At 43.4% G+C, this 16,767-nt stretch overlaps 1 protein-coding gene and 1 long non-coding RNA gene across 2 annotated transcripts in view; one reads left to right on the top strand and one right to left on the bottom strand.

The window, feature by feature from the left end:
• KCNK1 (potassium two pore domain channel subfamily K member 1) overlaps positions 1-3,517 on the bottom strand; it is a 38,568-nt gene extending 35,051 nt beyond the window's left edge. Inside the window, exon 1 of the mRNA XM_076334127.1 lies at positions 3,056-3,517. Coding sequence (XP_076190242.1) covers positions 3,056-3,410 — 355 coding nt within the window. The 5' untranslated portion in view covers positions 3,411-3,517. The remainder of the gene's footprint in view (positions 1-3,055) is intronic.
• LOC143158324 (uncharacterized) lies at positions 3,252-6,416 on the top strand. The gene is made up of 3 exons (XR_012994965.1): positions 3,252-3,320; positions 3,952-4,134; positions 6,137-6,416. It is a non-coding gene; the product is annotated as an uncharacterized LOC143158324 (long non-coding RNA).
• Positions 6,417-16,767: the final 10,351 nt, after the last annotated feature.

Raw genomic sequence — 16,767 nt, 5'->3', positions numbered from 1 at the left:
CTGCCAGTCACTGCTACGATCTGCTGAAGCCTCACCCCGAGTCCACTTCACTGCCCTCTCTTTGCCCATCCTTCAGGCAGCTTGTGACAGTCCTGTGACAGTCCATGCGTGCAGCAATAGAAATTGCTTTCAAGTAACAATTTGCCTTACTGTGTTTATTCTGCAAACTCCCTCCATTTAAGAATTTTTCCAAATTCTTAACTGGCTTTATTATTTTCTTCAAGGATTTTCTCTAGTAAGAAGCCAAAGAATATAGTAACGATGGGAGGGAACAAGAAGTTGGGGATGCTAAAATTAAACACTTTCCCTACATGCTTTATATAGAAAACTAAAAGGCTGTGAAATAAGCCTTGTCCTCTGTACAAGGGGTAGGTGTGCATTTTATTTACATGATGAATGACGAAGTCAGCTGAACATAAGGAACATCCCAGTGCTCCCTGCAATTTCACTTATGCACAGAAGCAGCCCTCAGTTGGTACCACGAGTACCAGGGTTCTCTTTTCTGCATTTGTCCTTACTGTACTCGGCAAAGAGAGGGCGTTTCAAGTGTACATTTTGTAATAATACAGCATTTTTTGGATGTTCAAACACTTCCGAACAGCTGTTTGAGATGACCAGGCAGGTTCTGCTTCTTGCTTGTCTTTCATTTTAATGACCATTTCAAAAGACTTGAAAGATTTCTTGCACAGGTACAGAGTAAATTGGGGGGGGGGGGGAAGCACCTCACCAGAAATCTGTGCACTCTGGGAAGAATTTGAGCAAGTGTCGAACATACTATATTGGTCTGGATTTATACTTGTCTACTTGTACAAGTTCTTATTTATATTAAATAGGAAACAAGTAAAGCTAAAGGCCACTGTATAAAACAAGAAACAGATGGATTTTGTTAAAAGGGGCCCAACTCAAGGGACTATTGATTGGACTTAGACCAGGCATCAAATGGTGGTACTTCCTTCTATTACATCAATGATGACTAGATGAACTGACTAGATGAACTTCAGTTTCTGAAATTCACAGAAATGATGATAACGCTTGCATTTCAGACCTCTGTGTTTTCTAAGTGTATGCCATTTAAGTGGAGTTTTCTAAAAGGTTTTCAATTTGGACAATGGTACCTTGTGTTTTCAATACTTTCCTTGTAGGGCCTGCATCATCAAATTGGCTAAACATGCAGGGCCAGGTTATGCCTTGCCCTTAAGCAGATGTGTAGCGGGAAAGAGATCTCTCGGCCTGAACTGTACTACTGAATCCAAACATCCTCTAGCTATGTCTTAGCAGGCAGTACTGAAGTGTTACCAACTTGGTCCCATCCCCACTGTCCTGTGAACATTTTTTGATGGACTCATCTCTGAAATCAACATTGCCAGATTTAAAAATAATGAACTACAAGGATTGTGGATTAGATTTTTGTCTGATCAAAAAAAAAGAGAAGGTACATACACTACACTGTATAAGAACAAATAGAAAAGCAGGACCTTTTTAATATCCTTTTTTTGAAAATGTGGGTTATTATTTTATAGAAAAAATAATTTGAATACAAAAATAGCTCTTGGACAAAATAATTTACATTTTATAGTACCAGAAACTGTAATTGATTAGGAATGGAAACAGGCATCATAAGGTCAATTCGGCACCTTAAGTTTAAAGTGCTTTATGGTTTTACTGAAAGAAAAAAAAAAAAGAAAAAAGATTTAAGTGCTGAAGTACTATCACAATTCCATGCTTTTCTCACCAATAGTATTACTATACATTGATTAAGGCTTAGAAATTTATTCACTGAAAGCATTTAATTGTTACAAGCACATCACTTTCTCTCTTCTTACAAACTCTAATTCTAGTTATTAAGATGCGGGGGAGGTGTTACGGGGACACCCATAACACAATATTTTACTTTTTAAAAAAAACAACCTCCTTGTAACAAGGAGACAACCTGATCTGTATACTCAATGACAACTATTTTTAGGACAAGCATTGCCTGTTTGAAATCAGTCAGGAAGCACCAAAATAAGATCAAGTAAATTATTAAATGCCATTGTTGATATCAGCTGATTATATTTCCCATAATAGAAAGCGTGCTCGCTTGGGAGGGGGAAGCAAAGCATTGCATCTTTTATAGTAGTATCAATGTACTGCCAAGACTCAAAGCCCTTTGGTTGGACAAATTTAAGGGTGATTTTTTTTTAAAGCTTTTCTTATTCGAGAAAGCTTTGTTATTTCTTTCAGTGAGCCACATTCAAATTACCACAGCCCAGCTTCCCAGCACAAATGCCTGCACTCATCCTTTACAAGAAGGCTGTCTACTACAATCATACGTGAAACACGACTGTTGTAAAAATAAGCGCTTACAAAAACTATGGCCAAAGGAATGTTTTCTCGAGCTTTTCAAAATACCAATGAAAATTGCTAATGGGAAGCAAATAAGCATTATCTTTTAGTTTTTTACATGCAAATATTATACTGAAATTGATGGTAAAATATGAAACTGAAATTTAACTTCATTATTATACCCAGGTTAGCAGTTCCCCCCCCCCCCCCAATTCAGACTGAAAGAAATGCAAAGGAGACCAAGAGCTTAAGGAGAGACCCCTAAAAGCATTTAAAAGTTCAAAGAAAGAGGTGGGCACCTGGCCGGATTTTTCAAAAGCACCCAAATTTTCAAGGGGGGGGGGGGGGGAGTTGGCAATCTGGCTCTTAACGCTAAACGGGGTGGGTTTAAATGGTGAGTGATGCACCTTACATAAAATATGCCTCTCACACAAGAGAGTTTGGCAAGCAACGATTACTCCGGAGCCCAACCGCCGCCACCCCCACCCCCCCCTCACGCCCAGGGCCGCGGGGCTGGTGCGGGGCCATCGGCCCCGCACCAGCCCCGCGGCCCTGGGCGTGAGGGGGGTGGGGGGCAGCAGGCCCCGTCCCCCCGCCCGCAGGCCCAGCAGCTCCCCACGCTACGGGGGAAGGCGGCCCCACACCAGCCCCTCCACCTCCGCGGCGGCCCCGAGGGGGTCCGGGCCTCCCCGGAAGGCCTCCGGCGGCGGGTGGGCCGCCGTTCCCTTACCCGTGGTGGAGAGGACGGTGCTGGCGAAGAAGAGGGAGGAGGTGAAGTCCCAGTTCCAGTTGCCCGAGGCGTTGCTGAGCACCGAGACGCCGTAGTTGCTGGCCTCCAGCACCCGCATCAGGAACTGCTCCAGCTGCTGCTCCGAGAGGCAGGAGTGCTCCTCCAGGAAGCGCTGCTTCAGCTTGCCCAGCTCCTGGCGCAGCAGGTCCTCGTAGGGCAGCTCCACCGAGGAGAAGACCACGGCGCCGAACACCAGATAGAGCAGGTAACCCAGCACCAGCAGGGCGAAGCACCAAGCGGAGCGGTGCTGCTCCACCAGCCGCACGCAGGAGCTGCCCGCCAGCGACTGCAGCATCTTCCCGAGCCGGGGCCGGCTGCGCCCCGGGCCGGGCCGCCGAGGGGGAGCGGGGGTTGAGGGGGGGAGCGCGGCCGGTCCGGCCGTCGCCTGCCCTCTCTGTGGCCGCTGTACTTTGAAGGCGCGGAGCGGCGCTGATGTGGCGCTCACGTGGCCGCGCGGCGCAGGTACCGCGGCTGAGGGACGGCCTGCTGCCGCCAACGGCCCGCCCGGCCCGGCCCGGCCCCGCCGCCTCACCCGCCTCACGCCTCTGCCGCCGACTAAACCGGCGTTTTCTCTCTTTCTCTTTCTGTTTCTCGTCACTGAGTAATGCGTGGCAGCGCGAGGGACCGCAACGTTCAGTGAAGCCGACCGAGAGCCCCCCTTCTGTGTGGCGGGGTGGCGTGCGGCCGGGCGCCTCGCGGAGATTTCTTCCCCTTTTCACACCAAAGTGTCTGGAGATTTCCTCGCCTCGCTGCCCCACACCCCCCCCGCCCCCTACAGTGAGAAACCCCCAAAACAGCAATTCCTTCCACTGGGTTTTTTTTCGGTATTTCAAAAGGCGCTGGGCAAAGCAGAAGAGGATAATGCCAGAGACGGAGCAGCGAGAAGCAGGAGGCTGAATTTCGGTTTGGGGATGCGATGTGTTCAAGGAGCAACCCTGATGGCAGGCGTTAATGTCCTCCCTCAGGCCCACTGGGACATAACTTCAAAATGAGGCCGGCGGGAGTGCAGTTTGAACCAGGTAACCTCCAGAAGACCCATCCAAGCTAAATAAGTCTGTGCTGCGCTGTTGGAGATACTTACTTTTTAATGGCACGAAGTACCTGGCTAGTGCTCAGAGCAGTGTCCACGATGAATACAAATGCACTGTCCAGCCATCCCTCTGTGTGGTCCGGACCAGTGACGAGCTCAAGTTTCACTTCAAACACTTCTTTCTTCATCCAGCTCAAACTCTGGCCAGCAATCATACGGTTAACCCGCAAAGAAGTTCCCCACCGCGTGAAAAAGAGCAGTGAAAATTGTAGCTTCCCAAAGTGTCCCTTAAGGTGACCAAAGGCAGCTTCTGGTAAAGGAGAGAGAGGAGATTCCCTGGTCGCATCCTGCAGGGCTCTGCCACTTCCCTTTCACGTCTCAGCTGATGGCAACTTGTACAGTCACAGAGACAAAGTCGTAGCTTGTAAATTAGAAACTTACCAGGGCTGAGCCAGTGGGTTCGGACGGAGTGTATCAAATCCGGCAACGTATCTTAAGCCATGAGGTACCCCGCTAAGCTGTAAGGACTAAAATGGGAAAAGAATACAAAAATGAAAGGCACGAAACAATTTCTCGTGCTAGAAACTTAAAACAATGTGTCAACATTTCCTTTTATACAAAAGCTACCCTGGGCTGTGGGATGAATCTGGCCTGGCAGAACGGCTCACCCCATTCCTGGCCCATTCCCCACTGCCAGCTACAGCTGAGTTGTTCCAGGGGCTTAATACCCCCCCCCCCCCCCTTCTTGTTAGATGATCAAAATGTAAATGTGTTCATGCATGCAAAAAACAGCTGCTTGAATGCATGGTCAAATAGCACAGCTGGGGGATGTGATAGGTACATACCTGACAGGCCCAGCAAGCAGACTCTTGATGCCGTGCCAGGAGTGCACACGTGTTCTGGCCTACAAATGTGCGTCTGTCATGTGCGTGCATGTGCACCTTTTGCATGCACATTCGATCAAGTGGGCACTTGAGTGTTTTGGTAGGAAGATAAACTTTTCCCCCATGGCTGAACTCCTGAACTGTTGCAAGGTAAATGGTCCCAAACTGCCTTCTTCATATGTATAAATTGTAGCACCGAACAGAGGTACAGCACAGTTAAATCAGGGGAGGGGTCTGAAATGAGCAACTGAAGAAAATCTATGCTGTATATTTGGAAGTTAATTGACAGAAGGACAGACAAAGGCAGAGATGTCACATCCCTGCACCACGACTTCAGCACCTTTCATCAGCATCAGTGTATCGATAAAATGTATTTATTTGCTGTAAACCACTGATGTGTAGGAAAAAGGCAATCTAAATCAATAATAATGACAATTAATAATGGATACTGTCTGAAAGAATGTAATGCAGACAAGCTTTTGAAGGGAGTATTCCAAACAAATGTTTTATTGCATCGCGCTAAGACAGTGTGCATTTAAGCATCGTTACAGAAAAAGAGGTCAAGGAACCTCATTGACCCGTTTGGTATGCTTGGCTAACTCCATCCAATTACTTAATCACTTGTCCCCTCAAATTCCAAATGACTGAGTACCTCCATCTACAATAGAAAAGCCATTTAAGACAATATGTGTGATATACTGGGCTCCATTTTGATCAAGTGTACTCGGTTTGCCAGATACAATAGTTTTCATAATACGATCTAATTTATGGCAACGTCTGGTAGGTACGGTTGCATTCGTGATAGGGAATGGGCATGTCTTCGCTATAAAACAATATTTTCCCAACCTTCAAGCCAAATATTTGTTTTAAGGTTAGAAAATACTTACCTAAGAACACACCTCTCTTCAGTGGTGATAGGAAACTGTGGCTGGGTAGCTGAACAGTTTTATTTACTGGCCTCCTTCAGTTTTCCATTTTTATGAATCACTCATTCTCCATTTTTAGAAGTCTCTCACACTTGGAGGCTTGCTGGGCTAGAGAGAAAAGGAGGACTCTCTGCTGAACAGAACCTGCACTGCTGTTATAACTGTTTTTTTTCCCCCACAGGTTTTTGGAGGCATGGGCCGGGGGGCAACAATGGCAGAACAGCACAGCTGTGTCACCGAAGCATTCATGTTCTTGCTTCCAAAGCAAACATCTGGACAGCCTGAGTTTTAGCCACCGTTGTTTATGTTCATGTTTTAACTTAAAGCCCTTAACATACCTGATAATTTAATTACAGATTTCATTGGGATAGATGTGCAGAAAGGTGTTATAATGTTCAGTTTTCTGACTTCAAGTGATTGTATTTACCATGGTAATATTATATGTGAATGCAATTATGTCATTCCAGAGTATGTTATGTCCATTTTCACATTGTTTTGCTAGTCGAGGATCAAGCTAGTCAAGGATTCAGTGTACTGAATTCAGTGTATGTACTGTATAACAGAAAGTCACAACATGCTTCGGCAAGGAGTGACTGAAATTCTGGAGCAGGCTGTTACAGAACAGTCTTTTTTCCAGCAGAAGTTTCATTCTGCTGTGATTATCCCTCTTAATAAAACATGAATCCAGTTAATAAAGCGTACCACATCATCACATCACTCATCCACTAGCTACGCTCAGTGATGACTGGGCTTCCTACTGCCGGAGAAGTCCAGCTGGTAGCAGGGAGAAGAAACCTGCTATTGGTAGATACCAGTGCTCTCTATCACACCAAACTCCCCTCTGAGGTACAGAAAATGCAAGTACAAGCTGCCTGTCTACAAGGGTAGAAGAGAAGACAGACACTCTAATTCACCCATAGAACTGAGACAGAAATCTTGTTTGTGTCCTTGGGTGCTAGGAAACCATAGAGAAAGTTAGTAGTCTCTCTAACTCTGCTGCTTGGGGAGATAATGACAACTCCCCTATCACATCACTGGGTTAGCAGCTTCTCTAGTGTTGTCCACAGGCTGAGAAAATCCTCTCTCGTACATAAGAAATGTAAGAGCTGTGTGAATGAATGACATGTTCTGTTAGGAGAGGTGAAATTGAAATAAAGAGGTTTTGTGTTAATGGCAGCCTATTTTTCTCTGAGCTTTTTGGTTAACTAAAAAAATCTTTTGTCACTGACACATTTCCAATGAAATGCTGAAGTGCTCCAAACACTGGAAGACAAGGAGATGGTGGTAGGCTGGAGCGAGATGACAGCCTGGCGGCAGACAATGACCGGAGAGGGGGGCCACTGTACTCTAGTCTTTTGTCCAGTGAATGTAAATGATATTAGAGAAAAATACTTTTCACTTCAGTGAAAAGCAAGAATAGCTCGCAAGAATAGCTCACAAGAATGCTCCAGTGCCCGGAGACTGGCCTATGCTGAATGGCATATGGCAAAGAGGAGGTTTGATGCTGGGGCTCTGCTGCTCTAGTCACTGAGCTCTAGACCCTGAGGGGGATGAGTCTGGGGAAAGGGAAACACCCATGTTTGACACGTACTAATATCAAGACTATAAAATATTTTCATCATCTAAAAGAAATAACTGAAAGTGACTCAAATACACAGAAAGTTTCAAGTTGACTGAAAGGTGTTTTTTTTTTTCAAAAGAGCTAGCCTCGCAGCAAAATCACAAACAAAATTCTCCATTTTGACATTGGTCTTAGAAGAAAATGTCCTACCTCTCAATAAAGTATAAATAATTACACTGAAGAACCTTAAGTCCTGAGAAGCAGGGTAAATAAAATCAGTTACTAGGCAATACTTGTCCTGACAAACCTGTTCTGCTCTGGCATACCTGTAGCATGAGCTCACAGTACGTTGAACAGAGGGGGTGGTGGTGGTGGGGAGGAGTGGGATGAAGTGGGACAGTGTGGGAGCCAGTAAACAGTTATGTGTGGAAAACATGAAATAGTATCAAAGCTGTGTCACCCTGACAGCTGAATATTGAACAGCAGTAGGGAACCGATTAGTCCTTCAGGGTTTTTCTTCAAATTTGGCATGAGTATAAATTCAGTGGTTATAGCAAGTCTAAAGTCTGACTGATCTGTCCTAAATTATGCGTACATGAAGAAAGACAGCCATAAATGTAAGATTCTCTGAATTCACTTGCATTAAGGATTCTGCCACATTTAACTGTTCCCATGAATATTTTTTTAAATGAAATTGAGAAGAAGTAGAGTCCTTCATAATTTGCTGTATCTGTTAAATGAAGGCTGGAACATAATACATTTCCTGTCGTAGAAGAAAATACATCTGAACAATTGTTTCTGCACACGCAATTTGTGGGCTTTTGCAAAAGTTAATATAAGGTCATCTAGTGGCTCTGATTGACTGTCATGCCCCCATGGGCAGGCAGGATGTGGACTTACAAGAATCTCATCCTCGGAGGCACCAACACAAACGCAGTTAAGTTGAGAAGCAGTCAGATGGGTTGCCATGTGTTCTGTTTTGGATGGGTAAGGTGTTCTATTTTGGCTAAAGGGAATCATCTAGATTTGGGTCAAATAACGTGAATCTTAAAAAAACTGAAACAACACAGCCTGACTTTATAGGTGTCATGGTTTAACCCCAGCTGGCCACTAAGCCCCACACAGCCGCTCTCTCACTGCCCCCCCGGTGGGATGGGGGAGGGAATCGGAAGGGTAAAAGTGAGAAAACTCGTGGGTTGAGATAAAGACAGTTTAATAAGTAAAGCAAAAGCTGCGCACACAAGCAAAGCAAAACAGGGAATTCATTCACTCCTTCCCATGGGCAGGCAGGTGTTCAGCCATCTCCAGGAAAGCAGGGCTCCATCTCGCGTAACGGTTATGTGGGAAGACAAACGCCATCACTCCAAACGTCCCCCCCTTCCTTCTTCTTCCCCCAGCTTTAGATGCTGAGCATGACGTCATATGGTGTGGAATATGCCTTTGGTCAGCTGGGGTCAGCTGTCCTGGCTGTGTCCCTTCCCAACTCCTTGTGCACCCCCAGCCTACTCGCTGGTGGGGTGGGGTGAGAAGCAGAAAAGGCCTTGACTCTGTGTAAGCACTGCTCAGCAGCAACAAAAACATCCCGGTGTTACCAACACTGTTTCCAGCACAAATCCAAAACACAGCCCCATACCAGCTACTGTGAAGAACATTAACTCTATCCCAGCCAAAACCAGCACAAGAAAAAAGTAATCTTTGAAGAGGAGATTCATTCCCATCTTAATGTGGCAGGAGGATGGAGATGCAATAGGAGAGTACAGACATATTTAGGTCTTTAAAATTTATCACCAAGCAAGCTGGTGACAGTAGAAATATTGCTGTGGAAGAAAAAGAGTCAGCGAAGTCTGTGTCCGTGCCATTTCCAATATCTTGCCTGGCTGCATTCTACTTGAGAGGGAGGGGAGAAGGCTTGAGATTTATTGGCTTCCTCAAAAAAAATCATTTTATGCCGTTAACTTAATGGTGCAACACTGTCCACAAAGGTTAAGACCACTGATCTGTGATAGCAAAAGAATGAATGTGCCTGGTTTGGGGGCTATATTTAGGGGAAGGTTTACGTCATGGAGTAGTAGTATTTAGAATCAAGAAAGTTTATATGCATGGTCAGGCACAATTTCTTTCTCGAGTGAGTCATGCCTTGCTCAGCATAAATGTAATTTTCCTTAGAGTTGCGATAAGTATTCATATTTAGCCAATGATCTCGTCCAAATGGAATAACGGATAGATAACGGTTTTAATAAGATAAGCATTTTATGTCGTGGAAAAAGTAATTTCTTGTATACTTGCCATCAGGTTTACCCAATGGCATTATCCAAAAAGGAACTTGGTCACTCTAAGAGGTATAGGTCCAATGGGGATGCAGGCTTCATATATGTGCATAAATACATGCATTCATATATATACATATATGTCTGTATATAATTTTATATATAGTGTGTTTCCTCAAACTTTTCACTGTTATATTCTAAGTTGTGCCATATCTTGGTAGAAAGGTAATTACCCGTGATTTGTAGGATTGTGTTAACGCTGAAGGAATGTAATAGCTCGGAGAATCCAGGATGTCAACATGACCTTATTAAAGCATTACATTAAATAAAATTCAGTGTTTTAAATAAAGTGACCTTGGCCTCCTAAGTCCTGTGGCAGTCAGCCAGCAGAATCAGTCTTTTTGACCTCTTGTTCAAGAAGCTGAAAAGAGGAAAACCAGTTAAGATACTTAATACTTTGTACTGAAAATAAGGGTTCACAAAATACTTTATTTCTCTTCCTTCTGCTCTGTAGAATTTTTAGTACTTTTCCCCCCTTCTTGGCAGCCTGGTGTTAAAGATGGTTATGGAGGGAAATAAAAGAATGCAGTAGCTGAGGTGGACTCGAACAGCTGTGGGTGTCCAAGCCTCCCTCCTTATCTTATTGCCTCCAGGACCGATCTTGGTTTTGTCTCAGAGACGTCGTGCTGATTCTCGGGCACCCAGGAAATGATGGTGCCAGCAAAGCCCACCAGCTTTCTCTGGGTCACTTTCAAAACACACAGCCCCAGAAAGGGTTACGCACTAAATGGTCTGCCTGTAATTACTTTTTTCGGTAGTTAGGCCACATTTCCACGATTTCTGTTTTTGGTTAATTAAGGCCCAGTCCCAGTCTCTTAGCTTAGTGCTGCCGTTGGGGAGTATTGGTAGGTCCTTTTGCCTGTTTTAATTCAGTCTGCATTGCCTTAGAGTTTGTGTGCTCGTATAATCAATTTTATGCAACAGGCTGAGTTGGACTTGGGTTACAGCGGGATGTGTAGAAGTAAACCTGGACCCAGCAGTGGTGACGTTTTCACTGACAAGTGACGCACCTTCTCGCCCATTCATGGAAAGGTCACATTAACTTGCTAAAATAGCTTTCAGCTTCAGCTCCATTTGACTCTGTTTTCCTGGGCCCCAGCGTGTGTACACAGCACAGCACTGCTCTCCGAGGCCTCCCTGACCTGGGTAATTAGTTCAGACTGAACAGTGTGCGCACTTGGACTTCTTCATGCACTTGAGTCGGCGTGATGAAGCCTCGTCCTGACACTGAGTGCTCTTTGACTCTGCATTGGGCAGTTGGGCTAGGTGGCTGGAGATGTTTTTGAAGCTGTTGCCATTTGTAACAGTGAACTTCTGGACGCCTGCAACCATCCTGGCTCATATGAGACCCTGTGGTAATTACACATCGCCTCCAGGCCAAGTTACTTTGCTGAAGTATGAAGTCTGGGGCTGGATGTGGCTGCCTGTGTGTGGATCATACAGGAGCCACAAGGCAGGTTCTTAGGGTGACTTTCAGATGCTGCCTAGACGCAGCCCAAGAAGTAAGGGACCCTGGAAGGAGTAGGGTTGCAGCTCTGGGAAAGGATCTCTCTTTCCTGCTGCAGCCATAGCTGATAGCTAGGATGTACAGCAACTTGTCTTTTCAGGGCTCTAGACTCGCAGAGAATTTAAATTCTAAAGAGAGACCCATCTTACAGATCGTTGCCAGTCTCTAATACGTAAAACATGCTCTAACCCAGATCTTCAGCTATACCTAAAAACAACCCTTGTGTCCGACCTTGGATATTTCCTGTGCTGGATGGATCCTACAACCTGAAGGAGCTTAATGTTTATCTGTAGGCTGGTACAAGCTCCAATACTTTCCTGCAACTGTCCTAGCAGGATGGAGAACCCAGGCAACCCTCTTCCCTAGGCACACGCTTTACAGCCAGCACATGGTGGGGGTGAGCGTTGAAGCAGGCACCCTTCCCTTGTCATTCCTGCAGAGCAAATCCATCTCTTCCAGCGGTCAGTCCTGATAGCTCTGAGGTCTAATACCTCCGCACTGGGAGTGCAGCAGAAAACAACACACCGTATCAGAAACCCTCGGCCATGGCGTTTATTCCTCATCACTGAAGGCCCACATTACTACAATGAAGTAAGCAGGAGTTACTATTCACAGATGAGGAAATACGAGCAAAACCATCTAATCTGTGATACTCCCACGTAGCCATGCTATTTGGACAGGTTCATTTTCCAGGCAACCCTTCTGCCTCAGCAGAGTTAAATTTTAATAAGTGCAGTTCATTGCCTCACTGAACCAACGTCTGGAACAGCCCATGGGTACTATTGCCACATGCACCTGCTGTAATGAATACCAAAGCCTGCTTCAGTGACCTGAATCTTTTGAAAATTTAGTCCTTTATTTTTATCCACTTAGAGGGAACACAAGCTGCAGTGTCCTACTTTTCCTCAACTGTGTCATCTGACTCATCAATCAAAACTGAATTTGAGTCCTATTTTCACCCACTGACTCTCAATCAACCTAACAAACCTATCAGAAGTACAAAAGGATGATTTTGTCACTCAGCCCAAGATACCTTTGCAAATCTTGAGTCATGTGAGATATTTTAAGGTTTAAGAAAATTACAATTTCAGCAAGGCCAAATTCTACACTTTCCCCTGAAAAGATACACTTGGATAGAAAGAACGTCACAGGACAAGAGAAAAAGTTCTGGAGAAGACTTTAATAGGAGGGGATTTAATGCTATTGGGTTGATTAATTTTTGATATAATACAATAGTGTCATCTTTTTGTCCACTTCTCTCGGAGTGCACTGTACATACGCTCTTGTAACATTTATGAGGTGTTCATGAGGGCGTGTTTGCTGAGAAAGAAATATAAAAACTGTCTGGCCTACAGTCTGTTAAAGAAATGGCTTAAAACGTAAGTCTATCCAGAAAAACCTCAGTTAAAAATCTGACAGTTTTTTTCCCCCCTGTACTTTCAGAAATGCATAAAGTGATTAAAAACCACCACTCCCACCCCCCAAAAATCTGTTTTTTCTTACTGTTCTAGCAAAACAAGTATCGGTGACCTGATCCTATTCTGTCTGGCTCATGAGATATATATGGGAAACAATTACAACATATGCTAGAAGAAGATCATTCCCTCCTTCCTCTTGAAATCTCTTTCCCAGAATCCAGCCTGCTATCCTTCAAACAAGTCTTTAACCTTGCCAGGAATAGAGAAGAAAAGACTGAAAAAAACAGTTTCCAGGGAAAAAAAAAAAATTTCTCACAATGCCACCTTTTCTCTTCTGATCTCTCACACCTGATTTTAAGACAGAGCTACAAAGTACTTTGAGAAGATGAGGTTGGGAACTAACGTTTGCAACCCTTTTAAACATTGCCGACTATGTATTCCGATTTTACGCTGCAGGATGATTTTATCTGCCTCCCCCACTTCTTTGTTTAAACTAATGGTACCTGTGCCCATTCTCACGCCTAGCTAAAGCCCTCTTCTCCTACACACCCCACAAAGCGAATTGAGGACTACATTTTCATAAACAGGAAAATGAAATAAAATTAACACTATGTGTATTTTTCAAGCTGTCCTGTTGTTAATGAAGTCCTAACATTACCTCTGTGCAAATAACTAACGATTAAATCTTAAACCAGGCTGCAGAATTGACCATTAGCATGTGTTTTCCAGTGAAATGGATTTGACGTGAAATTAATTCTGGGACAGTATACGTACAACTTAGTGTTAGGAACAATCTTCCTGACAGGCTTCATGCTTTAGGTGGACCTCTGTTTTCTCTTGAAGTCAACATCAGATCTCTCATCAACATTTTAAAAAAATATCAAAATATTAATGATTAATATTAAAGTTATAATTAATAGTAATCAGATACATTTCCACAAGGACAATTACTCTTATTACTAAGTAAAGGGAAATATTTTTCTAGGCAGTGCACAGAGAAGGAGAGAGGAAGGAAAACCCCCTAATATTACTGGGTAATAGAATAACTTTTAATATTACTAGTCAACAGGGACAAATAAATTGTTTTCACATTGTAATGATGTCTTCTATTTCACTACAGTTAAATTCTTACCGTGTCTAGCTTGACAATAAAATACAAAGGCTTTCATATGCTGTGCGGCTACCACACCACAAGAAATGTTTCTTTTTGAAAAAGCTGTATCAGTAGAGTACAATTTACCTGTGACGGTGCAAACCAATGTTGGTGAGTAAAAGTGAATCTACTGATGAAATTCAGTACATCCAAAATCTATTATTGAATTGAAAGGGAAAGCATTGTTTATAGAAGTTGCTCATGGGCTATATACTCTTCTTTAGTTAATTGGAGTTTTGATTACAACTAATGAAACATGAGGCACAGTATGTTCCAAGAAGCCAAAACAGAGAAGAATCAGACTGTAATAGAAGAAAGTTTCAGCAAGATTTTTGTAAGAATGATGCATGGTGATATATATTAAACATTAAACTTCACTGATATTAAGCATTTAGGTTAGTCCTGAACAGCCCCCTCAGTCCTCAAAGGATTCTCGCTCCAGCTGCGCACAGGAAACAAGCATGAGAAGGTAAGAAGAATATACATCCAGCAGCTAGAGGCTGAATTTTCTCCTGTCAGAATACCAGTAAAGACAAGTCTCCCCTATGCAAAACCAGTGAAAGAATCTTGTGGAGTTGCCTTAAACTTTTTAAGGCACCTAGAAGAGAAGTACTACTTGTCAGCTAATAATAACGACAAGAATCACAGAATGGCTGAGGTTGGAAGGGATTACATTGATGATGAAAATGGTGATGGTTACTCCTACTACCCAAAACCACAGCAATTAGGTCCAGGGTTGCAAAGAACCTTCTCCTCAGTATGTTGTTGCATAATGATATCCTCATGCTATTATCAAATCTATTCAGCCACCAAACTTATCTAAGTTATTAGATGGTATTATTGTGCCATAATTACTGAGCAACTTAATGATTTTTAGCACTAAAAAGAGAGAAAGTTTCCGTGCTTTTAATCTCCCAACAGCCTTTGAGTGAGGAAGTTCTCTTCTCCTCATTTTATATCTGGAAAATGGAGTCACAGAAACAGAGGATCACTTTGAACCCCAATCACCAAGAGATGCGAACAGGCATTTAATAACATAGTCAAGAGCGCCAGCAAAGCCCTACTGAAATCATTAGGAAGTTCATAGTGGTACTTTTTTTGCAATCTCATGAAGCACTTGCCTGCCTCCTAAACCTCTCATCCCCAGTGACAGGAGTCACCAGCTGGTATTTGGGGCCCTAGTCCTGCTTGGAGGAGAAAACAATGATGGAATCAGGTGTGTCAAATTTCCAAGCTGGCCTCTGCCAGCAAGTTTTGTCCCCTGGTGGGGTCTTACCTTGCTCCTTTTCTGGGCCACGCTCTTTACCCTTTAGTGCTTCCTGCAGGCTTTTCTAGATGTTTGTACGCATGCAGGCATGTCCAAAACTCATCCGTGTCCCAGCTGCTCTATTGCCAGTCACCACTGGCCCTTTCTACGTGACACCTTCCCCTGCTAATGACGCAATGTGGCGCCTGAGCCTCCGGTCTCCCACCATTATCCCCCACTAAGAAATAAACGGTTCTTTTCAGTTTAAGTATCAACAGATGAAACATCCTTTTGGTGTGCAGCTCTTGCCTTCCAGCATAACGCTTCTGGGAGAGCTGGCCTTAGCGATTTATTGTGGCGTCCAGGCTGTGGTGGCAACGTGCGACATACGCCGGGACACCCCAGCTGCTGGCATGCTGCCTCCGCCCGTACGGCAACATGTGGCCCATGTGTGACTATTTCCCCAGGCAAAGGGGACAACAGACCCAAAGTAGCGTTACACAGAAGGACCTGTAACAGCATGGCACCTTAGGGAAGCCAAGCGGCTTGTGGTTAGTTTCCTAAACATCAATTCAGGAACTTGAAAGTAGGCGCTCTGAAATTTTTAGCCACAGGCTTCTGTCTGCTTAGACGTTCCCATTCATGTTGTGTGATAGATAGACAGACGTTATTTTGGGAGAACAAAATGTACTATTACCACAGGATTGTATAAATCCCGCCTATCTTCTGGGAAGTTCAGATTGAAAGAAAAGCTGGATGTAACCATCCTAAAGCATTAAATATTTATGAAAAATATATATCACAGCATTTTATGTACAATTGTGCAATATACTTTTGTGACTTTGCTCCCAAGGTACTTCTTTTATATCTTAAGTTGTTGACAAATGTCACAATGCTTTGCAGCAGGAAAAGCTTTCCCCTCCAGCCCTCAAAATGAACTCCCTAAGACATATTTCTTCTGCTTGATGTTAAAGCAGAAAAGTGAATTTTTACCTCATCATTTTATATTGAAATGGCTTTGGTTATGAAAGTAGAATAATCAAGAAAACTATTTTAAATATAGCTTCACTAAACTATAGAGGAAATTATATTGTCTGCTGAGTTTGAAAATCTGTCTATAATTAGGTTTAAATGTCACTCCTTTCAGTGCATTTTAGCATTTCTACAGACTGTAGTCCTTATGAAGTACATAGTTTCAGAGTATAGCCGCCGCCTTATGAAAATTATGACCCCATGGCATGCTTTCAGGAGGGTATGTCTTTATATTAGGTATAAAAGATAATCTAATAGTTGATGCAGGTGTTGACTAGTTTCCTCTCATTCCTGTAGCATAATTTGTTATCATTTGCTTTTCTCTATATTGTTGCGTGCTGTAAGTTTGGGAGGAAAATGATGCATCTGTAGCTAAGGATAGTAGAGAATTTTACTGTAAATGTCTTTATTTCATATTTTACAAGTGATGCTTGTATATATGAAGTGCTATTTACTCCATATAAACAGTAGTGGAATTTCAGCAATTGTAATATTTTCTTTCGTTCTGTGGTCTTACTATATAAATAAAGAAAAAAGGTTATTAGTATGAAAGATATTTATATGGCTG

Source organism: Aptenodytes patagonicus, chromosome 3 (genome assembly GCF_965638725.1).
Source record: "Aptenodytes patagonicus chromosome 3, bAptPat1.pri.cur, whole genome shotgun sequence".
Taxonomy (NCBI): Eukaryota; Metazoa; Chordata; class Aves; order Sphenisciformes; family Spheniscidae; genus Aptenodytes; species Aptenodytes patagonicus.
This window is presented reverse-complemented; position numbering and strand designations above follow the sequence as displayed.